The sequence below is a fragment of the Alternaria burnsii genome (assembly GCF_013036055.1).
Source record: "Alternaria burnsii strain CBS107.38 chromosome Unknown 728, whole genome shotgun sequence".
In the NCBI taxonomy this organism is placed as follows: domain Eukaryota; kingdom Fungi; phylum Ascomycota; class Dothideomycetes; order Pleosporales; family Pleosporaceae; genus Alternaria; species Alternaria burnsii.
Genome location: NW_024066122.1, coordinates 650,311 through 672,874, shown reverse-complemented (window position 1 = coordinate 672,874; position 22,564 = coordinate 650,311). Strand labels below are relative to the sequence as shown.

At 50.9% G+C, this 22,564-nt stretch overlaps 9 protein-coding genes across 9 annotated transcripts; 3 read left to right on the top strand and 6 right to left on the bottom strand.

Annotated features, from left to right (window-relative positions):
- Positions 1 to 204: 204 nt before the first annotated feature.
- Positions 205 to 1,354, bottom strand: GT037_009593 (eukaryotic translation initiation factor 3 subunit f; the record flags this gene model as incomplete). The annotated part of the gene is made up of 3 exons (XM_038934640.1): positions 205 to 421; positions 480 to 1,192; positions 1,250 to 1,354. 3 exons carry the CDS (start codon positions 1,352 to 1,354, stop codon positions 205 to 207), a joined length of 1,035 nt encoding a protein of 344 aa, XP_038782915.1.
- Positions 1,355 to 1,691: 337 nt separating this feature from the next.
- Positions 1,692 to 3,907, top strand: GT037_009592 (u3 small nucleolar rna-associated protein 25; the record flags this gene model as incomplete). Its single annotated transcript, XM_038934639.1, has 2 exons — positions 1,692 to 1,849; positions 1,906 to 3,907. The coding sequence occupies 2 exons, from the start codon at positions 1,692 to 1,694 to the stop codon at positions 3,905 to 3,907; spliced, it is 2,160 nt and encodes a 719-aa protein (XP_038782914.1).
- A 251-nt stretch (positions 3,908 to 4,158) lies between these two features.
- On the bottom strand, positions 4,159 to 6,073 carry GT037_009591 (uncharacterized protein; the record flags this gene model as incomplete). Its single annotated transcript, XM_038934638.1, has 4 exons — positions 4,159 to 4,593; positions 4,647 to 5,108; positions 5,447 to 5,665; positions 5,864 to 6,073. The coding sequence occupies 4 exons, from the start codon at positions 6,071 to 6,073 to the stop codon at positions 4,159 to 4,161; spliced, it is 1,326 nt and encodes a 441-aa protein (XP_038782913.1).
- Positions 6,074 to 6,998: 925 nt separating this feature from the next.
- On the top strand, positions 6,999 to 8,816 carry GT037_009590 (uncharacterized protein; the record flags this gene model as incomplete). The annotated part of the gene is made up of 1 exon (XM_038934637.1): positions 6,999 to 8,816. The coding sequence occupies one exon, from the start codon at positions 6,999 to 7,001 to the stop codon at positions 8,814 to 8,816; it is 1,818 nt and encodes a 605-aa protein (XP_038782912.1).
- A 238-nt stretch (positions 8,817 to 9,054) lies between these two features.
- GT037_009589 (uncharacterized protein) lies at positions 9,055 to 11,463 on the bottom strand (the record flags this gene model as incomplete). Its single annotated transcript, XM_038934636.1, has 1 exon — positions 9,055 to 11,463. The coding sequence occupies one exon, from the start codon at positions 11,461 to 11,463 to the stop codon at positions 9,055 to 9,057; it is 2,409 nt and encodes an 802-aa protein (XP_038782911.1).
- Positions 11,464 to 12,156: 693 nt separating this feature from the next.
- GT037_009588 (dienelactone hydrolase family protein) lies at positions 12,157 to 12,944 on the bottom strand (the record flags this gene model as incomplete). The annotated part of the gene is made up of 2 exons (XM_038934635.1): positions 12,157 to 12,670; positions 12,727 to 12,944. 2 exons carry the CDS (start codon positions 12,942 to 12,944, stop codon positions 12,157 to 12,159), a joined length of 732 nt encoding a protein of 243 aa, XP_038782910.1.
- A 488-nt stretch (positions 12,945 to 13,432) lies between these two features.
- GT037_009587 (uncharacterized protein) lies at positions 13,433 to 15,365 on the bottom strand (the record flags this gene model as incomplete). The annotated part of the gene is made up of 2 exons (XM_038934634.1): positions 13,433 to 13,541; positions 15,148 to 15,365. 2 exons carry the CDS (start codon positions 15,363 to 15,365, stop codon positions 13,433 to 13,435), a joined length of 327 nt encoding a protein of 108 aa, XP_038782909.1.
- A 1,205-nt stretch (positions 15,366 to 16,570) lies between these two features.
- Positions 16,571 to 17,698, bottom strand: GT037_009586 (uncharacterized protein; the record flags this gene model as incomplete). Its single annotated transcript, XM_038934633.1, has 1 exon — positions 16,571 to 17,698. One exon carries the CDS (start codon positions 17,696 to 17,698, stop codon positions 16,571 to 16,573), a length of 1,128 nt encoding a protein of 375 aa, XP_038782908.1.
- Positions 17,699 to 18,735: 1,037 nt separating this feature from the next.
- Positions 18,736 to 21,849, top strand: GT037_009585 (alpha beta-hydrolase; the record flags this gene model as incomplete). The annotated part of the gene is made up of 6 exons (XM_038934632.1): positions 18,736 to 19,604; positions 19,650 to 19,737; positions 19,787 to 19,858; positions 19,909 to 20,172; positions 21,139 to 21,659; positions 21,717 to 21,849. 6 exons carry the CDS (start codon positions 18,736 to 18,738, stop codon positions 21,847 to 21,849), a joined length of 1,947 nt encoding a protein of 648 aa, XP_038782907.1.
- Positions 21,850 to 22,564: the final 715 nt, after the last annotated feature.

Genomic DNA, 22,564 nt, shown 5'->3' with positions numbered 1-22,564 from the left:
AGGGGGGCCATTCAATCATCTTCGCTCTCGTCTCTCTACCCCATTGTCCTTTCGTGAGACCTAGACTTGTAGCTTTTCCCAGGCACAGCTCTTGCTGGCCCCAAAAGCGGGTGGTTGGTGTCGCCCCGCTTTGAAACTGCCTTTTCGCCAGTGGCATGTCATTCAAGAAACGCCAAACTCCATGCAGTGTGCCTACCCGTCAATTCAAGCTTCCTGTTCCCTCTGCTGCCTTCCCTTGCCGCCACCTCGCCTGTCACCACCCTTGCCCCTGTTGTCACCATCCTTCTTGCCATCGCCAGCGAGCGGGTCGCCGCCGCCCATGGTAAGTGCCGCAGTTGCGAGACGATTCGAGAGGTCGATCTGTGTGCGAATGGTGTTTGCGAGGTATGATACGACGAGGACATCTTGGATGTGCGCGTTGCTGTGGCAAGTCACGTTAGCAGAGGGCCAAAGGTACAAGTAGGAGGATGGAGACGTACAAATCACGTTCAATGTCGGCAGGCTCAACCTTTGGCGCCAGGCTGAGGGCGTTCATGAGGAACTGTCCCAGCGCAGACGACGGCTCGGCCTCCTCGTCCAGGACGTTGTTAACGTAGTTGGAGACGCGCTCGAGCATGTCCAGGACGTGTGTGATGGCGCGCTCCAGGGAATCGAGATCGGTCATGACGTCCTGTGACCGGTCCTCCCTGTCCTTTGCCGACGAAATGAGCTCCAGGCCCGACCTCTCTGCCTCGCCGTACTTGATCTCGTGGGGCACGGGGATGAAGAGACACGAGTCTGCGGCGCGCTCAGCCGTCACGCCAATGGGCGCGGAGATGTACGTCTTGGACTCGATGTCCTTTCCAGGGACGGTGGAGACGGTGAGATGGACGGCCGGGTGTGGCCATGTGCCGTCGCCTTGCTGGCTGTAGAAGTTCTGGATGAGGGCAGAGAAGGTGTTGAGGTCGCTGCTGGTGGCGTACCAGCCAACGAGGACCTCACGGGGGTTTGCGCGGAGGTGCAGGGCGAGCATCTGCTTCTGGTAGTCCATGTCGACCTCGACCTGCTCAGCCGTTTCCGTGTGGGGGACGGCATAGCAGTTGCGGATCTCGATTTCGGTGCCGTCTTCGCTGCGGGTGCCGAGGAGGGTGCCGATGACGCGTTCTTGCTCGGCGGGGCGGCGGAGGGAGTGGTCGAGGATAGAGAAGACGGCCTAGTTTTGGGTGTCAGAGAGCAGAGCAGGCAGCCTCTCACTGCGGTTGTCGCATACCTGGGGCTGGATGGCGACGTTCAGCGGGGCAGTCGACGGCTGGGCGCCCATGGAAGCAGGGCCGAGCGGGCGCGCAAGATGGAGGAAGGAGTCGTTCTCGGCCATGGTGACGGTGATGGCGGTGCTTGGGCGTGGGCGTGGGTGGTGGTGGTGAGGCGCTCGGAGGACGTCAAATGTGCTTGGTGGGGCACAATGTCGATATTGTGAAAGAAACCTGGGCAGGTGCGTTCGCTTGCACGGACCATCTGAACTTTTTTTGGTGGACGCCGCGGGCTAGCATGGCTTTCGAGAATCATTCAGATCAAAGCAACACCACCTCGGATATACAATTAAACCTTCGAATCTCGCGCATCCAAGTACCGCGACTCTATTTCTTGCGCAATCAGTACTGCGCACACACACCGAGGCCTCCACCCAACTTACATCGCTCGGCGCGTCCCGAATGGCGCCAATGAGAGGTCGAGGCGGAGGCGGCTCCCGTGGACGGGGAAGGGGTGGCGGGGGAATGGCAAGAGGCAGAGGTGGCATGAGAGGCCGTGGAAGAGGCGGAAGCAGAGGCGGTTTTGCAGCAGCGAGAACACGAGATGAGGTCGAAGATTCGTGAGTACGGATATTGGTCGCAGGCGCATTAGCCCAGTACTGACAACAGGCTCCAGAAATGTTCATATGCGGGAGCCATCCGTGTCCGACGATAGCGAATCCGACGCCTCAGACGACGCTGCCTCGGACGAAGAGGAAGAAGAAGCGCAGCCAATCTCGAATGCGTATGCCTCCCTCCTGCAGTCCTTCTCGTCGCGCAATACTGGCTCCGACGAACACCGGAAGAAAAGACGGAAGTTGGGACACGACGAACCTGAACCCAACGTCGAAGTGGATGACGAATCTTCCACGCTAGAAGCCGAAGACGCTGTGGCTGAGGAAGAGGAAGAAGAGTTGGATAACGACGAGGTCTCGGACGAGGACGACCGAGAAGAGCAGAAGCTCGAGCAAGCCTACGAAAGACACTTTGCGAACCCAGACGAGAACGAACTAGCGATGCGCCTAAAGCGGATAGCAGCCAACCAATGGACGTCACAAAAGCTCGATCGGAAACCTGGGCTGGGGGCTGGAGTACTTCAGGTTCCCAGTGACGAAGTCAAGACGCCGGTTAGGAAGCTTCGAAGCGTCCGCGATGTTGAGTTAAAAGCGCGGCTTGTCGAAAATGCACAAAAGAGACTCGGCACCTTTGATGAGCTGGAACAAGCCATCACACCCTCGATATTCGGCTATCAGGACCTGTTGTTCGGTGCGAGGACAGTTCAAAATGCCAACCGTCTGCGCGACATCACCTGTCTACATGCGTTGAACCACATCCTCATGACACGCGATCGCGTTCTGAAAAACAACGCCAAACTTGCCCAAGCAAAAGACGACGACACCGACACCGAATACCGCGATCAAGGCTTCACCCGTCCCAAGATCCTCTTCTTGCTAGAAACAAAACAAGCCTGCGTTCGCGCCCTAGACAGCATAACCGCTCTCCACGATTTCGAACAGCAGGAGAACAAGAAGAGATTCCTCGACAGCTTTTCCCTCCCAGAAGACAAGTTCTCCGAAGACCGGCCAGCAGACTTCCGAGACCTGTTTGAAGGAAACGACGAGAACGAATTTCGCATCGGCGTAAAACTCACCCGAAAGACGCTGAAATACTACTCGACGTTTTACAACTCTGACATCATCTTTGCCTCGACACTAGGCCTGCGTCGCGCCATCGAATCTGGAGACCCCAAGAAACGCGACTCGGATTTCCTCTCGTCGATTGAAATGGTGATCATGGAGCAAGCAGACGCCGCTCTGATGCAGAACTGGGAACATGCCGAGTTTGTCTTTGAGCATTTGAACCTCCAGCCCAAGGACTCCCACGGCTGTGACTTTAGCCGTGTGAGGAACTGGTATCTAGATGGCCACGCGGGCTTCGTCCGCCAGACCATTGTCCTTAGTGCTTTTCTGACGCCTAAGATCAACACGCTGTACAACAGACACATGCGGAATTTTGCAGGCAGACTCAAGTACACGGCAGACCACACCGCGGGACTCATCGAAACCCTGTCTTATGGCGTCAAGCAGACTTTTCTCCGCTTCGACTCGCCATCCCATCTTACGGACCCGGATGCTAGGTTCAAGTATTTCAACACGACTATTCTGCCGTCCATCACACGGCTGCCTAAACCGGTAGAAGGTGGCCTTGGCGTCCTCGTCTTCATACCAAGTTACCTCGACTTTGTCCGCGTCCGCAATTCCCTCGTCGACACGGATATCGCGTATGCGTCCATCTCAGAGTACACGGATGCAACCGACGTGCGTAAAGCACGTAGCCACTTCATGAATGGGAAACACTCGGTGCTGCTGTATACGGGTCGTGCGCACCATTTTCACCGGTATAATCTCCGCGGCGTCAAGAGGGTCGTGTTTTATGGGGTACCCGAGAATCCCATCTTTTATGATGAGGTGGTGGGGTTTGTGGGGAAGAGTGTGGAGAGGGCGGAGATTAGTCGTGCGGAGGCGAGTGTCAAGGTGTGCTTTTCGAGGTGGGAGAGGTTGGAGTTGGAGAGGATTGTGGGGTCGAAGAGGGTGGGGAAGATGGTGGGGGATAGGGGGGATGTGTTTGATTTTGTGTAAGGATTCTGGAAACCCATCTTACAGAGTAAGATTCTGGGGGATAAGATGTGGTGGGGAGTAATGCCACGTTATTTTCGTCAAGATCTAGCACGCTTAGTGGTGTAACACCAAGCCCTTACTAGCATATAATCAAACTCTAGTATGAGAACCGCTTGGCAGCGATTTGTATACAGTCTCCCAAAAGCGATCTACCTACTCTCGCATACTCCTTGTGCATCTGGTACCTCGACTACTGGTATCGCCCAACACTCTTAATTCCACCAAAAGAACACGGCTGTTATTCCCATGACTTGTACACTAGTCAGCCACGCTCCAATCGCGACTCCTGTCTGTGCATCTTTCATCTTCCACCCGTAAATTCCCGCAACAGCACCACTTAGCAACAAGAGCAAACACATCAACGCAGCGAACAGCGGCCAATCGGGGTTCTCTTCAAAATGGATACCCCAGCCAATCTCTTTGGGTCCTAGCGCAGGTCCGACTTTCCATGGCAACCGTTCACTCCAGAACACGTCGGGATGATGTGATTTGGGGGCGTAAAAGTGGTGGAAGAAGACTCGACTGTTCATGGGTGGTAACTCAATCGGGCAAGGATCATATTCGTAGTTGTGCCTGACTTCTGTGGCTGGTGGTTTTGAAGGGGTTTCATAGTCGAGAGAAACGGTCTGTTTTGGTCCGAAGAAGAACTATAACTATGTTAGTTATGTAGTATGGATGGTCGTGGAGCTCCGCGACAGACTTTCACGAAGATGGCTTTATCTGGCTTTTTGAATCGCGCCCATATTGGGAGTATCGAGCGGCTGGCTGTTTCGTATCGCGCTCGTATCATTGCGGAAATTTCACCATCGGTACCGACGGGATTAGGGCGGGTGAGTGGTTTCATTTCAATCTTATACTTTCCAGTTCCTATGCATAGTTGCAAGGCAGTCGATGGCAAGGACCTGACAGCCTTGAGACCTGTTGACCTTGCAACGATATTTGCAAGATTGTTCTGACCATTGGAACTGCTACTGCTTCCACCAGGCATGTTATACCCTACCGTACTGGCTTGTCTCGTATGCGCTTTCTTTGGTGGTGGTATCGACGCAGGAGTGCCATGCTGCGAGCTTTGACTGGATTGTTGTTTTAGTCTGGCGGCTAGTTGATCAAGAGACCCAGGGGTCTTTTCTTCGGAATCACTATAGAGAAATTCTCCGCAAGTCTATCATGTAAGTGCGTGTGAGTTGTTAGTGGTTGCAGAAAATGGCTTACACCCCCTGCTCTTTCTTTTCCTATGATTCTCAAGTCCTGCAGCGCATCGGGTGGGAATTCTCTCTATCTCGTTCCAGAAATCGGCTTCGCAGTCACTGATACGAAAAGTTGAATCGTAATCTGATAAGTTCAGCTTGATATCCTCTAGCTCCTGACTGAACATGATGATATGACAGACGTCATTCGATGATGCAAGGAACTGACAGAGCCTTTCCCTCTCCTTAGTCTTTATAGAACACTCATCCAAGCGGTTCAACAGGATTATAGCGTCTCGTCTCCCACACATACGCTGGAAAAGGTCTGGGTCTCAGTGTCAGTAGGCTCGCCATCTTTGTTGCAAATCTCTGTTAGCAACTCGACATCTTCTGGAAACTGATTGAGAAGGTTCCAACAAAGTGTGCCGATGAGTTGTCGTACATCAATACTCGCGGTGGTTCGTTCTGCGTAGAACAGATAGGTCACCGTACGCCTATCTTCGCGCAGCTTCTGAACGACCCTTGCTGCAATCTGCGTTCTTGGCGCTCCCGGAACACCAGAGATACACAGTATTGGGGAGCTTTTCTTCGAAAGTTTATTCTACCAATCGATATACTCTTGCATGAGAAAAAACCACGTGCCATCAGACGAGGAAATGTTGTCGATGTACGCCTGATATCTCTCTTCGACCCAAGATATAGGCCGCAACCACTCATTTGTCTGACGCACTAGTCTCTTGTCGATATGACACTTGCTCTCTGTAGCCCATCTCTTGAATGTTTGCCAGGATCTGGATAGGTTCTGAGGAAACATCGTCGTAATACTCCTATGAAGGCCACACAGCGGTATCACGACTTCGTTTTGTAGCCTTGTGATCTTATTGAAGCAGCGCTGGTAGTAAATAGTCTTGAGATAAAACTTGGAGGAGACGGACTTCATGTTCTCGGTTTTACCCTCGTCTTCGTTCAGTCCCATAGAGGACACTATTCCTACTTTCGTCTCAAGAAGAGGTTTCCATATTGCTGTGATATTGTCTTGAAGACCTTGGGAGATGGGACCCTCCTTCAAAACCTCTTTTACGGCTTTCAATGTATTTTTCAGCTTCTTCAGGAATGTTGTATATTCTTTCACCAGTTCTCCTTCTCCACCCCATCTCGGACAACGCTCGACCGACATCACAGAGAACATCTGCAGCCGCAACAGGATCTCTGTCTGAAGACCAGAACGGCATTGTTTGTATCAGGGCTGAGCTCTTCGTGTCGCTTATGATCGACGGCTAACTTTCAAGGTCTGTACTCGTGGTACAGAGTACGGACTGTCAGAGGTGCTGGAGAAGAGAAAGACAAAAATTGGCAACACTCTCAGGTAATGATAGTCTTATCAAGTGTGCCTGGATGTCCCCGCGACTGTGCCAAGTGCGGCTGACGTGGTTCACCGGTTAGCGACAGGTCTCCCCGCCACGGGCCGGAGGTTCCCCACAAAAGTCATGGCGTGATACTATGTCCACGACAAGTAGTATCCATACAGAGATGCTTACCGTACATGATCCAATGGTCTCCATAGGCGCCAACTTCCATATCAATCGTGCTGCCGAGTAGTGTCTGCATCTAACATCTCCTGTTCTGGTGCTTGAAGATGGTGTAGTAATTTTGATTTAGGCTCATATTCAGCTTATGTTGTCTCATCTCTCCCATTGGCTAGCTCCTGATCACACCAGAGACCCCTCCTTTCTGGCCCCCATATCATCGCCCGTTCTTTCTTCGTTTCCGTTTCAACTCTGTTACATCTTTCCTGCCTCTATCAGATAAGACAATCAACCGTTTCACATCTTCCCTACGCATCGAGTGACTGCCTAATCTCTTCGATGATGGCGGAGTACCAACACCGTCCATTGGACATTACTACAGACCAGATTCGTCTTGTTCAGCTGTTACCTGGAGACGATGAACCTTTGCACGTAAAGATCATTATCTGCCCCATAACAGAAAAAGCTTTCACTGCGCTCTCTTACACATGGGGTTCGCCTGACCCGAGTCACGCCATCGAATGCGAAGGCGAAACCATCCGTATCATGCCAAACTTGCATCGTTTCCTGCAGCTGCTACGCCGATCTGGACACCTTGAACCTTTATGGTTCGACTATCTCTGCGTCGATCAGAGAAATCTCGAAGAGAGGACTCATTTCGTGTCGATTATGGCTACTATCTATCACGCGGCACAGCAAACACTTTGTTGGATTGGGGATGAAAATGTCACTCCTTTGCAAGATCTCATATCGAAAACACACGAAATGGTAGATTACAAAGGAGCAATGATCCAATGCCTTTCGGAGGTTGATATCCTCCACTCAAGGTACAGAATCGTGGAACGCGACCTGGAAGTTTGCGGGAAAGAAGTCAAAATGCTCGATAGCAGCATCTGGCACAATCTAAACGCATTTTTGAATCACGGTTACTTCGATAGGTTCGTCAAGTTCTGTTCCCAATTCTCCGCCGATTTGCTAAGTTCTAGGCTTTGGATAATACAAGACATTGTGTGCTCCCGGAATCCTGCCATATTCGGCTTGGAAGTGGACATACCTTGGAGTGAGCTGGCAAAGAGTTTGCTCGCCCTGCTACTTCTCAGTACCAAGTCACAACCGCGGTCTCCAGCGGCCATGTTCGTGGTCCTTTGTGAAGCTATGCGATGTGGGTACTCTGAAGTAGAAGGCAAGCGCATGGAGTTGGTAGACCTACTCTTAGCACTACGGACCAGACCATGTCGTTGCTCCGATTCCAGAGACTACGTATATTCAGCTTACTCAATCGCCACTGTCACATCTCCAGGTCAATCACCTGGAATCGACTATAGAATGACGCCTGAAGCAGTCTTCTCTCGAGCTTCCCAGCACTTGAATCATCTCTCCAGCCAGCCGTTGAGTCTTTCTCTGACTGACAATATCCATTCGCGTCTGCCATCCTGGAGTACGAACTGGGAAGCTAGGACGGAACGTTTCCTATTGAATCACCCCGCTAGTAATTTCTCAGCATCCAGGCGACCGAACGCCGGCGATTCTTCTGTGGAACCTGTGGTATCGGCTGGCAAGATGAGAGCCCAGCGAATGCGATGCAATGGTTTCATAGTGGACGCTATTCGACGCACGAGCGATTATCTCCCCCCACGGCATCACTGCGACCACTATGACGTGAACGATCACTGCTTCTTCTTTGCCAATTGGTACGAGTTTGCGACAGATAATTTGAACCTTCCCGAAAACGATGTGTTGCTCTATTATGCCGACACCATCCAAGCCAGAGGTTGTGGGCACGTATGGGAAAATGCCGAGATCACGCCTCAAGACCGCATGCAAAAAGCACGGGCATTCCTTGATTTCCTCTCCAGTGAGGATGCCGACGAATCTGATCTAACAAATTCGGTTAGGCTGTTTCACGCTGCCTGCTTTCCGTCTCATGACAGAAGGTTTGCGATCACCAGAAAAGATCGCTTTTGCCTTGTGCCCAAAAATACCCAAAGTGGCGACCTCGTTTGCATCCCTCACAACAGTAGAGTGCCCTACATATTTCGACCACGCACAGAGGGTGGCGGTTTCATAAACATCGGGGAGACATATGTTCATGGGATGATGCAAGGGCAATCGAGCGAACCGAAGGATTGGGAAGAGAAGGAGTTTTCTTTGTACTGATCATTGACATACACAGCCATAGCCACTGTAACTCCCCGGAACTGCATGAGACACATGACCTTCGGTTACAACTAATGAATCTCCTGGGATAGTTATATACACAGTTGTATGTAGTAAATCTAAGAGTTTGGGAATGCACTTCTACTGCGATAGAGTACAGTGTACCTCAACAGCGTCGTGCTTGCGTCTCATCCCCAGCACGTCCATAAGAAGAATACGCAGCCACAACTCAGCAGTATTATTTATCTCCTGTGCGCTCCACCAACTTAGTTTTGGCCTTGTCTAGTTTCGAAACGAGTCTTTTCATGACAGATGGTCGTCCTTGGTGTGACTTTGCTCCCCGTTCAGATTTTGTATTGGTGGACCCCAGACTCACGACTTCTACTTTTTCGGCATTGTGTAATTTCGTATCAGTAACCAAGTTGTGAGTAGGGGTGTCTCCAATCGCTGGTGGGTCGACATCCTCGATTTCATACTCCGAGACTATATCGACAAGCTCTGCATTGAGTGATTGGATTGCAACCTCGCTACCATGCAAGACCTTGACTTCATTGGCATGGTAGACATATGTTTGATATAGTGCTGAGACGTGAGAGCTATACTCTTTCCCATGTGGCGCTGTCTTGATCTGCGAGTAGAGAGCTTTGCAGATAGCCTCATCTGGACTGAAATTTGGCTCTGCCCACTGTCTGACATCGGTGGTCGGTAGAAGTAGATAGTCTCGTACAGTTCTGTGTAGAAAGTCCACTGTATATTCGAAAAGAATTGCAGAAGGTAGTGAATCCTGCTCTTCGGTCGTTGATCGGAACCGAGGCTCTAGAAGACCTTTGCAACTCGCAATCAAGCGCTTGTTCGCATCTTTGTGTCGTTTGATCGTTTGTTGCATCCTGAGTGGTAGACGCTGCTTTGGTAAACCTTCGCCTAGAAACCAGTATGCCATAAGTGGAAGATTTTCTTTTGCTTTCAGTGCAACCAAAAACATGTGGGAAGCCTCGCTACGGTACGTTTCCTTTACATCTCGGAAGATTATGCGCTCGAACAATTCCTCAAGATTCGTGGGCAACTTGCGAAGACGTTGCTGTAAGCGAGTGATACTGTCTCCTTCTAATAACCCGTCTTGGAGAGACCTAACAACAAGTACTACCCATAGGAACACTCCGTTCGCTGCGGTGATTATTTCTTGGATAAGTTCTTGTCCAAGTGTGTCTTTGTCCTCTAGCTCTTGGTAGTTGTTGTCGTTTTCGAAGACATCGTTGATGTACGCGTTGATGTCTTGGTAGTTGAAATCCTGCATGTACAGCTTGTCTGTACCACTTTTGCCAAAAGCATCTTCAAATTCGTTCCACTGACGACTGGACACGCATATCTTCACGTGTTTGAGATTTCGCAAAACCCCCACTAGCTGGATTACGTCGCGCGAATCCCCCGCATATTCGTCCAGTCCGTCGATGAAGAAACACAGCCGCTTCTCAGACTGAGTATGAAGGTTGCATACATTGGTTAGTGAATCGAGCAATTCAGGAATGGTATGCGGCATTTCGGTGTCCAGTCGGATGTCTGGTTTTCCAGGCAACCCTGCATTGGTAGGATTGTAACACTGCCAGACGCCCGGGAAAGCCAAACGGATGTAGTCTGGGTATTGTCGTAGTATTTGATAGAGCAAAGACCGTAGAAGACCCTCTTGTGATTTTTGAAGATCGTTCTTCCCAGCATTCCAGAAGAAGTATTCGGCGATGATTACCTCCTCGTTCCCAGCCCAAGTGGTCAGATGCTCCTTTGTTTTCTGGTGGTGACAGAGGAACTTCATGAGCGTGGATTTCCCTGAGCCAGGTCGACCAGATATCCAGTATAAATCGTTGTCTGAATGTAACCACTGCACGAAGGTTGACGGGCCGTTGCCTTGATTTTGAACTTGCAAACCTGTGTCTTCGAACATCCAGGCCAAGGTATGTCGGTGGGCTGGTGACATCAAACGATAACGATCTTCCAACCGAACAAAGCGAAGTCTGAACAGGATACTTTGTTCCGCAGAATAGTGCAGGCCATCTGATGCTAACTTGCTCATGAGATTGGCCGATTCTTCCTTTCCAGTGTTGTTTTGGCTGTTTTTCAATGCCTCACCGAATTCCCTTCTCAGATCCAAGATGTCCACGGTCCGCGTAATCTCGAGTCGACGATTGATCTCGAGTAGCTCATTGAGGCGAGAGTAGATACCCAGATTGTTCTCGTCTGCAAGGCGTGCATTGATTGCTTTCGCGATACGATCCAGTCTTTCGCGTAAAGCTCCGATCTTATCATCATTCCATTGTGTCTTTAACGCTTGAAGGAAACTTGTCCACTTGTTTCGGTCGTTGTGTAATTTGAGCGCGTCGAGAATACCGAGTAGTTCATCTGCTATCTCGTTGCATATAATCGCCAATGCCTCAATGGAATTTCCGTCATCGCCTTCAGGGATATCTCTGGCACTTCCTGGTAGGATTATGCGGGCTGATCGAGAGCGCAGTTCTTTTGAGACAAGTTCCAACTCAATGTACTCATCCTTAGCGCCCGAGCCGAGAATTTCACGACTGGTGGATACTAAGTTCCTTGCTTCATGGATAAATTGTAGGATATTTGCAGCGAGGCCGACAGCGGCGAGGGATTCCATGTTGTGATCGGACGCAAAGCGCAAGAGTGAACCCTCTGCGATGAGTTAGAGTCAGCGAGGTTCGTGATTTAAGTCAGACGCGCCATGTACGACCAACATCAGCCTTGTTGGGCAGCTGCGCATTGGCTGCTTACCGCAGCGGCAGACCCAGCCCGATTCGCTGCGTTAGGCGGGGAAAGGTCCCTACGCGAGTAGAAGGCTGAAGGATCTCAGCAAGTAGGTCAGGTTTGCTGCAGCATAGTGCTGGTGGCGTTACCGGTGACTGCTCATCAGCCGTTCAGCCTCGCGTTCGAGATCAACCGCGTACACCGGATCCGTCAAGGCAGAGACATTGAGCTTCCGAGTTACTGAGCCTCCATCCCTGCGGAAGCGCAGCGATACTGGCCAGATTCATGGTTGAAATCTGAAACCAATTGGCTTACGAGTCCATAAGGTGTAGGTGTTGTGGTGACAGGCGCTGTGGGGAAGGCGCGCGCAAATTATCGCGCTAGTGAAGTAAATGACGTCGAGCAGGAGCGATTGCCTTCTCCGAAACAAAACGACACAACAGCACAACAACACAACAGCACAAACCAAGACAATGCACGAGTCAGTGAGAACGAATCGTCTTTGGGCAGGATCATAGGTACTGAGATTACTGCGTATATTCATCTAGATTCGCTTGAATAATCACATTCCTACCACATCACCTCCCTAGTGCAAGAACTCGTTGAAGAAGTTCACAGCACTCCTCTTCGCCCTCTCCAAACCATCCTTCTGCTTCTGATCGTTGGGGTCACCACGCGCAGCAAAGCCGTGCGCCAGACCAGGGAAGTAGACGTACTCCCACTGCACGCCCGTCTTTGGCAGTGTCTCGAGCGTAGCCTTCTTGAGCTCCTCCGTGTACATTTGGTCGTGCTCAGGAGAGAGGACCTGTACAGGGACCTTGACGGCCTCGATTTCCGATTTCTCGAGCAGCGAGGGGTGGGCGGTGGAGATGGCGTCGATAAGAGAGGGGTCGGCGGCGAGCTTGAAGCAGGCCCAGCCGCCGTAGCAGAAGCCAATGGCGGCGACCTTTTTGTATTGCGACTTGAGCGTTTGCGCGTGCTGCTTGATCTCGGGCCAGCGGATCTCCTTGCTGTTGCGGCCGAGGAAAGCCATGATGTCGAAGTTCTTTTGTTTCTCAGGGTTGGAGAGCGCGTCGGGGTCTACGACTTCGCCGCCGAATCTGCGCAATTGCGGTTAGTCGCGCTGATGGTGTGCGTGTGTCGCGTCGCTACTTACACATCGGGCACGTAGACAGTCGCATTGGCTTCCTTTGCGTAGTGGTCTGCGATGAGGCGGATGTTCGGAAGCGTCCAGCCGAAGACGTCAGTGACGATGAGGATAGCGGCATCCTTGTTGTCGCCAGTGACATAGCAGTCGATCTGGTCGAGCTTGTCCACCTTGCCAACGGACTCGCCGTTCCACTTGAAACCTTTTTTGCAGTTTTCGCAGGCCATTGTGACGATATATAAAAGGAGTTGATGAAGTGCAAGATGAGATTGGTGTGACAATTGAGCGCTATCTGAAGAATTTGGCGGGGTCAAGAGGCCTTATGTCGTGCAAGCTTCGGGTGGGGTACGGCTCGATCATTATGCAGTTACGTGCATGAAGAGAGGAAAGATAGCCCGGCTTCTGGCCGATTCCGTCATGGGGGCCAATCATAATGCCAGGGCGGAACGTCGCATTGACTTGACTTCCGGTGTTGTCGTGGTGTGGATGATGACGATGATAGCTGGTACCGGATTTTGCAGTCGCTCAAAATTAAACCCGGACCTGTTTCGCCGATATCCGCCGCTTCGCTGACAGAGACGGACTCCAGGCTATGTGATCAGAAAACAGCCTCGCTCAAGGAGCTTGCATATCTCCGCTTCTCGGTGTCTACTCAAAAATGCGAGGCAACCTGTTCAGTAAAGTACGTACCGATACTATCTAGTAGATGCAAAGATCAAAGAGCCGACACGTATGTGGAAGGTGTCGCGAACGCCATGCGGCACTCTACCTGGACTCCGGTTTCTTTGCGGGCAGCCGTCATGATGCGAGCAAATGTGTAGTCTCTGCGACTTGCAGTAATTGTTCAGATTGTAGAGAAATTCATTCCATTGATATTCTCGCGAATGAGCTCATCAGTGGGATAATCAATGGCCGAGTCTGCGATGTTGCCTAAGTAACTCATCTACTGGATTGCCCCGGGAAAATGGTCGATAGACTCCCATCCCTTCGGAGTTTCTCATAAATCATCATGAAGATACATTGTGGGTGTTTTTTCCTTTCACTTACAGGCTCCTCCGCCTGCTCCAGGGATGGCTCTGGAATCACGACATAATCCGGCTTAGCCGCGCTTTCACGGGCGTCTTCCACTGCGCGATTGCAGCCTCATAGTAGTACATTCGGAAGAGATAATTGGCTGATTGAGCAGGTCGCATAGACATGTATTCCTTGAGCCATGCGCGCTCGACGAATGCGTCTGGTTGCTAGATGAACCGAAATCTCCAAGATTGTTAGGACCGGAGAAGACATGCCGGCCGTTTTTCTTATCAAAATTACCGCTATATGGTTATGTTGCAGATACCAACGCGATTCAGCTATACACGATTACCTCTTACTCCTTCCAAATGCTCGAATGCATACTCAGCCCACTCCCCATCATGACACTCGTCGTCCCATCTTCATCCGTCTCCCTACGTTGTCCACAAGACCAAACAGGGTCATTGGGGTCGCTGGATTCATGTAGTGTTTCAATCAGCTCCCATATCCCCATACTCCCATGTCCACACACTTCCTACCATCCTCAAGGACTTACGTACCGCGTCAATGCAGCAAAACCACCCCCTAGGATAAACTTCATGAGTGCGATCAGTGGCGTTGGCGACGGAGATGGACGTGTCACAAGGTGGGCCGTGAGAGAGCAGTTCAGTGCAATAACAGTAAGCGTAGCTCGCGCCGAAGTAGATCTGGCAGAACGTGTCCTGCGCGATCGAGGTAGTGAGGAAATAGAGAAGAACGGCAACCGTAGGTAAGAGGATGCTAAAGATTGGCAAGACCATTGCTCTCTGCAAAGGTCCAACCAGATGCGAATGGAAAAGCTATAGCTGAAGCCTTGTGTTACGTATTGCAAGGGAGGAAGCGACGGATGATGAGTGAGACGAGTGGGAAAGAAAAGTACGAGGTGGTATATGTGTATGCATCGGCTGACCCGCATTTCAGTCTTCTCTACCAATTCTAGAACGTTGCAACGTAACGTTGCACATATCCCCCAGCAACAACTACAATTCATATGTACTCCAAATGAGTGACAGATACACGGAAAATCACATACGAATATTGCTCCCAGGAATAGCATGCTACAAGATATGCTCAAGTCTGCCTTTGAGCAACCGCTATAGCCAGACTTTCACCCATGGCATCGGAGCTAAAGTAATCCCAGTAAACCTGAATCAACTGATCCATAGTCATTTCTGGCGTGAAGATACCACTTGGTTCATGACGAAATAGCGGGTCGGAATCTGAGTATTCCCAATATGGACGTCAGTTCCGGTAATCAAAAGGAGCTCGACTCGATGGGAACTTTTGAGCAATGCAAACATACCTTTTCAACACAAACAGCCCATCCAGTGGGGAAGAGGTTGGTTGGTTGAGCACCCAGCCAGGTTGCTGACGTACTCTATATCGGTACAGGGCGCGTTCAACCCGCGGCTGATGACGGTGTGGCAGCATGCGTCCGTGTACTCGGTGCCATAGAGAAATCTGCAGATAGTGTCGTGGGAGCCCAGCTGGGCTGTTGTGAGATGAGCAAGAGACGCCGCGAGAGCGATGATTGGGGTCAAATAGCGCATTGTAAGTACGAAACGACTTGTGGGGTTTGGTGTTTGTTTGGTCATAATGGGATTGTGAGAACAGGTGATGCTGTGATGAGGTTAGCAAGTGTGGTATGGCGTTTGGGTCTGTACTTGTATGTGTTGCTGGAGATCTGGTTAACACTGATCGAGACGGGCATGCTTGTGATCGCACTGCTGATACAGCGTATGCGGAATTACGTTCCATTTTTTCCTGATGGAAAGACAGGATACCCGCTGGTTTTTCCTTCGAGAGGAAGGGGATAGCTGCAGAGTCGTATACGCAAGGCTCTCGGGTCAGCAGCAGAGACCATTTGATGTCTGGCGTTACCTGTTGATGAATGCCTAGGCGAAAACAAGAAGGTTGTGGCGCTTTGGCAGTACGCCCATGGAATCCCCTTCCTAAGTTATCAGTAGACTTCCAGATGGCCTCTTGCAGGCTCCGCGTTGTTCTCTCCTTCCGCAAATAGCTTGCCATTGTTTTCTCAATGTGCAAGGTCCATCCGCTGATGTTACCCAAACTAGTAGAGTGACATGCACGCATGTATCATTGACTCTCGACGAGGTTCATCTCCAGTACAATAACGAGTCTTCCCTCACATGGTATTGTCACTGTGAGTACATGCAGCATGTCATATCCTCTCCAGATATCCGTACGGCTCGTCATGGGTTCAGACGACCAGATATGAGCGATGGACAAATACGTTGGTGGGAGCACAACATGTCGGCCAGTATCGCTTACCATGTTGGCCAAGTCAACAAGAGGTGCATATGCTTCTTGGAAAAGATGGAGTTGATCGGGTAAGTATTCGAGATGCCTGTCTCGCGTAGGTAGTAATACCTTGCATATTTCCCGGGCTAGAAGTGAAAGCCGGACCGTATGCGCCTAGCCGCCTGGCAGATGTAAGATAGGGATATGCTTGCTGTGTAGTGAAGATTATGGAACTTTCAAGGCCCCCTTTAGGTAACCTCGATGCTGTATAATAGGAACTACACAAGGCGCATTTGATATGGTACATGCGGTGCCGGGAATCAGTTACCGCCTCAAGCGAGGCATGTGAATCCGTTTGCATCTCCCTCATCATTCGTCGCGCAAGCTCGAATTACTGCTAGCTTCATAACCATTTCACTTAATACTTGGAGACATGCATGCCCGAAACATTCTCATATCACGTTTATAGCCAATCTTAAATCCTTGGATTACTCATGCCTCAAATCTGATGATTGTAAACTGAGTCGGTCATTTTGCTTCACCTTTTCCATAACCAATCCTCAAATTCCTTCGGTCCCAGTCCACGAGGAATCTCATCCAACTTTGTACTCCAATTCATCGACAAGCCATAGTACCGATGGGTAGTAGGGTCTCTGATCAGCCTTTTGTACTGCATCACATCGGGACTGTCTGCTCCCATGGTGGTCACATACAGTGGCACCAGCCTCTCTGCAAATACGCAAGCCCTTGCCAAATCACCGTTTGCGATAGCAACCTCGAAGGCGTCAGGATACGCTCGTGCAAGGCCGATGTCATTCGGAACTGGTTCGTTCCACAATCGAACCTGTTCATCGATATAGCTAAGCATCTGCCGTGGGTTTAGGATGAGACCACGGACACCACCTTCCTCGATTATGCAGTCGATTTTGTGAATGCGATTCAGCTTTATGTTGCTCTTTCTCCTTTGGCTACGTGGTAAGGAGCAGAGTTCACACAGGCATGTGAATTTGAAGTTTTTCTGGAGCTCTTCCCGCCGCGTTTGGCGATCTCTATGACTGCTCAGGTAAGATATCGTAATCTCCTCTCCTTCTCCAATATCTCTTATGGCTTGAATCGTAAGCTTGCTGAGTCTGTCGTTCCAGAAATTCGTCGAGTTGCTGTTACAAGCATGATTGATACGACATGCTTGAAAAAAGATACCTCCAGCATCCAAGTTTGATCCGATAGGTAAAGCATTGGTTTGAAAGATACCGCGCCATCTGGTTTTAGCGTCGGTGTAAGGATAGACATTGCCCATGGAACAGAAGTCGCGTATCTGATCTGTGCTCAGAGAGCTGACTTGTTGACAAATCGCCGCCTCAAATTGCTCCATGCTTGCCATCCTACCTCCTACCGTGATGGCTGGTTGCTCGGAGATGATTCGCATGCCTTTGGGTATGTCTTTAGTTGCGATGAGGCCTTTTCCCTTACCAGGCACGTTCTCGACAGCATACAACCCATCTTCGACAGTGCCCGTAGGAAGGCTTGTTAGGATTCCCATAATACCGCTTTCTACCTCTCGCCTCGAGATCTCCTCTCGAAATTGAGTCCGCTCTGGGTGGTGTCGTAATGACTGCTCAGGAATTCTTGGGACAATTTGAATGATGGCCGTGGTGGCCGCAAACATGGATAGTGGGGTGAGCGGCCTGTCGTTTTACCTTGGGGCTTTGGTCACGCTGCAGGTACGATGCGAGAATCTGCAAGTCTACGGGGCAGATAGTGGTTGGCTGGAATATCAATGCAAGCGCTTGTATGATAAGCTGACTTTTACGACAAAGCTTCATCTTGAGTATAGACTGAACCTTGGAAACGTGTTACCTGCAAGGTAGAGATTGAGGACAGCTGAGCTGTATGACAAATGCCGTCGAAGCACAACGATCAGTTTTCTTGGTCTTTGATCTTTGTACGATGGTTGGAATTGGCACAAAAGTACTTGCGACTAGTTTCCCAGGTGTCATTCAACAGCAAACTATCATCCCGACCATCTTTTGGGGCATGGAAGGATACGCATACCAGAAACATCGTCGAGACATCGGATCCCTCGGCTAACATTTGAGTGTCGCAACGCCAACACGGCTCAGTCGGACGAGAGGAGCTCTGAGAGCGATCTTTGGATTATCGATGTATTATTGCGACAACTATAATCGGGTGATATTTGCTAAAGCCAATGGTCCGCGGCTGTCCTGCGCGACACTTGCAGCGTGCTCGGACGCGGGTTCGGAGCGTTGTGGGGAATGATCGCCTGTCTTCAGTGCCGCTGCCAGTTGCTTGGCGCTCGCGCTAAGAGCACTTAACGCGTCTTCGCGCGTTCGGCTTGCTTGATCAACACTCCCCGCCTCTTCTCATGGCATGCATCTTCAACTAGTCCTCCCAAATCTGGACTGGGTCAACGTAGAGCTCACCGGAAATATGACGAGCGGAAGTCGAGACATGCGCCCACGTGTGCAGAACCCCGCACTACGTCTACCCCTCCTGGCACCATAGCTCCAGAGCTAGCTCTGGGCGATGCCGGGGTTTGTGCGTCACTATATGTGTAGAACACGCCGTCGGCATGCTTGCGCTCTATTTCCTGCCCTCCTCTGCCTCTCTTGAGCTAATTCATACAATCAATCATTCATCCGTCTTTGTCGCGTTGCAACGAGCTATTGCACACTCGAAACCGCCATGTCTGACTGGTCCGACCTTACCGCGGCTCTCAAAGGAAATCTAGACAAGCTCTCCGAGCTCCTCCAATCTGACGATCAGCTGAAAGCCTTCACGACGTCAAACGCTATCGAGAAGGACGTCACGTTTGGTATCAAGTCAAGTGGTTCGGACAACACCCTCCTCATCACAGTGTCCAATGGCAGCGCAAAAGCCAGCACTGGCGCGTCGAAAGATGCTCTATTCACGCTTGTGGCTCTCCCCGAACAATGGGAACAGCATTTCAAGGCAGTCCCGGCTATGCCGTACCAGAGCTATTGGGGGATGTTCGGCATGAACATCAAGCAAAAAGGCATTGAAGTGCTGGGTGACCAGACAGCCTTCGCGCAGTGGACCCATGTATGGAGGCGCGTCCTAGAGCTCACACATGACGCGCACTGTGGACCAATGAAGGAAGACGAGCAAGTCGAACCGGAGCGGGATTTCCTTACCGGAAAGTACACATATCTTGAGGCTCCAGTGTGGGGTAGATGTAAGGTCTTCTACGAGTACTCTGGTGAGGGAAAGCAACCCATTGTCTTCTTACATACCGCTGGCAGCGACAGCCGGCAATATCACGGCGTTATGAACGATGCGAGGATGCGCAAGAAGTGCATCATGTATGCGTTTGACCTGCCTGGGCATGGACGAAGTTTCCCATCGAAGAACTACGCACCAGGCGCGCATACGAATACTGAAGATAGCTACGTGGGGATGATCGCAGCTTTCGTGAAAGCTCTTGGCCTGCGAAGACCCATCATTTGCGGCGCGAGTATGGCTGGCCAGATTTGTTTGGCAGTTGCGATTCGACACAGGGAAGTTGGCGCCGCGGGAGTCATTCCTCTGCAAGGGTAAGCGGATGTTTAACGTAAAGGGAGCCGTACTCATAAAGACAGGTCCGACTACCTCAATATGGAGCGACAATGGCACGACCGCTCTCCAGTAGTCAACCAGTCGCTTTTCAACCCAGAATGGATCTACGGGGTATGTGCAAATGAGCCATGTGCGATATAACCACCACTGACATCAATAGATGATGGCACCAACCACACCTCGCGCGAATAAACAGCTCATATGGCACACATACAGTGCCCAAGCCTACGGCGTAAGCGCAAATTCGGGTCGATCTTTCCAACCCCACTAACCCGTCCGCAGATCTTCCACGGCGACCTCGACTTCTACTTTGGCGGCTGGGACGGCCGATCGCGCGTCGCCAAGGTCGACACCCAGAGTTGTCCCGTATACATGTTGACTGGCGAGTACGATTGGTCCAATACACCAGAAATGGGACAGAAGACGGCAGACAAGATACCTGGGGCTATGCACAAGAGCATGCCGGATCTAGGTCATTTCCCAGCTACGGAAAATCCGGCCAAGTTTGTGCCGCATCTCATCGAAGCGATTGATCATATTCAGAAGGTCAGGAGCGATAATTTGAGTACGATGAGGTTGGGCGATGGTACGGATTAAGATGGTGCAGCTCCGGGTAGCTGGGTTGTCGATTTCTTGAGAGATATGCTTACTTCGAGATTATCAAACTAAATATACGCGATCTATCCAAATATACGTCATTCTTCTTGTTTTAATCACCTTGCAGTTCATAACGTCTCCCGTCCTTTGTTAGCTCAAGTTGATTGCTAGGAGGTCTCCATAAAAACGGGGTATTGGAGAGAAAGGATACAAGAAGCGCGTGATTACCTTCACAGCGCTTTGAGTCGTTGAGAACAAACATCGTGGAGTCGCGTATACCTCCTGGCGTACTGGTGTCAAGAGTAGGCTGAGTCCTCCAGGCTTTAGCCGTGAACGTCTCTGCACCTTCCACTTTTCACACGTGGACTTGCTAGACGCTGCTGCCTCCGTAGCAATGATCCGAGCTTTGTTTTCAGACTCATCTCACCATTAAGCCTACTTTCTCCCACCAGCACCTATCACTCTCGTCTTTGCTTACCGCCCTCCATTATCACGCATTTCTATTTGCGCAGCGTCGTTACTTAGGTATCTTACGGCTCACCTGAGCTTGCGACCCGACTCACCGTTAATCACCACAACCATAACTCCGGTCTAGCGACATTATTAAAACTCTCTTTCACCACCCACTGGAGCTACATTTCCACTCGCCGCCAGTTACCATACCCCATGGCTTGATTGGGTCTTACCTCCAATATAATTGTCCATCACTCGCTAATGGATTCCTCGGCTCCTGGTGCCCCCCACGGCGGTGACTCCAACGATGACACTCCGAGCAGCGGACCGATCGACTATAACAGATACAAAGACGCTGTCTGCGATGAGTGTCACCTCAGGCTCAGCAGCGAACACGTACCCGTCAAGATGCCCTATTGTCGCCACGTTTTCGGCAAAGAATGTATACAAGCTCGCATCTAGGAGCCGGAGCTTTATCCTGGTCACTGCTTCTTGTGCGACGGCATCCCGGGACTGACAAACCTTTTGCGAGATGATGATCCAGGTGTCATTGCTAGAGAGCACCTACGAGATGGCAGCTATGCAGACCCCGATCCCAACCAAGTAGTGGAGTGGGGCCGTACCAATGCCCGAGAGCGGACAGATGAGTCGGAAAGACAGGCGCATTCCAAGAGAGAGACGGCAAGGGAACAATCGCTGTTTAACAACGGTGTTCCACCTCCAATAACAAGTTTTGGCCAGGCAAATAAAGATGGAAGATCTCGCCCAGCACCAGCGAACGCCCTTTTCGATGCCGTCAAATTCGGATCCCACGAGCGAGCAAATCGATTGGAGAGGGAAAACGGGATTACACAACGAGAGTCGGCCCAGCCCCGTAGATCTAGCAGTAGTATCCTACCGCCTGGTGTGCCAGGAAAGGGTGGTGTAACACCTCGCAAGTGTGCAAACTGCGGCAAGGTGGGCCACATCAAGACAAACAAACAGTAAGTCATCAAGACTCACTCTGTATTGAACGAATCCGCTAACGCAATACCCAACAGGCTCTGCCCGCTCCTAAACGGCCAAAGGAAACAAGACGACACGTCTAGGGACGCAAATGCAAGTGCTGCCGCAGGGAATTCGGACAATATCATCAAAGAGTCCCAGCTCACACCACCGGACGCTCAACCGTAGCTCGGCGAGAGTATCGAAAGTCGGCGTCAAAAAATCGCAGCTGCGTGGCGAGTAGGTGAGGCACGCCGGTTGTTCAACACTGAGCCCCAAACCAAATCACTGCCGCCACTCCATCCGCCCTTTTCTCCGGCAGCTGTCACCTTCAGACCTGGTAAAGGCCACAATCAAACCATCGAGGACCTTCGCCAATCTGCCGGACTCCAGACACCGAAGGACAAATACGCCCCAAAAGGAAAGAGATGGTCATTTTCCGGAACACAATCATCTAACGTCATTAACGGTCCTCTCCGACTAGAAGTTGCCCCATACAATAATCGAGTTACCCCGTTCAGAGGACAAGCGTTTCTACCGAACATGTCACGCTCCTTCAGCTCCGACAACCGTACACAATCATCTACCTCTGGTAGCATGCCTCTTCGACCAGAAGCTGCCGCGTTCGAAATGCCTGAACCCCTTCCACGGAAGCATTCGTCATTGGTAGATTATGCAACATGGCCCATGTATACCGACTGGGCCGCAGTGCACAAAAACTTCCAAGCTGATGATATTGTCGTCCCTGCATCCCAATTGCATCGAAACCCATACAGTGGGGCCTTGTTCAACAACTCCGGCCAAGAGGTAGTACCTCCTCCCAATAAGCACCCCCTTCCTCACAACCACCCCCTAAACACCTTGATGACAAACAATCCCGAGACGTTCCACCGCGGTCAACTTG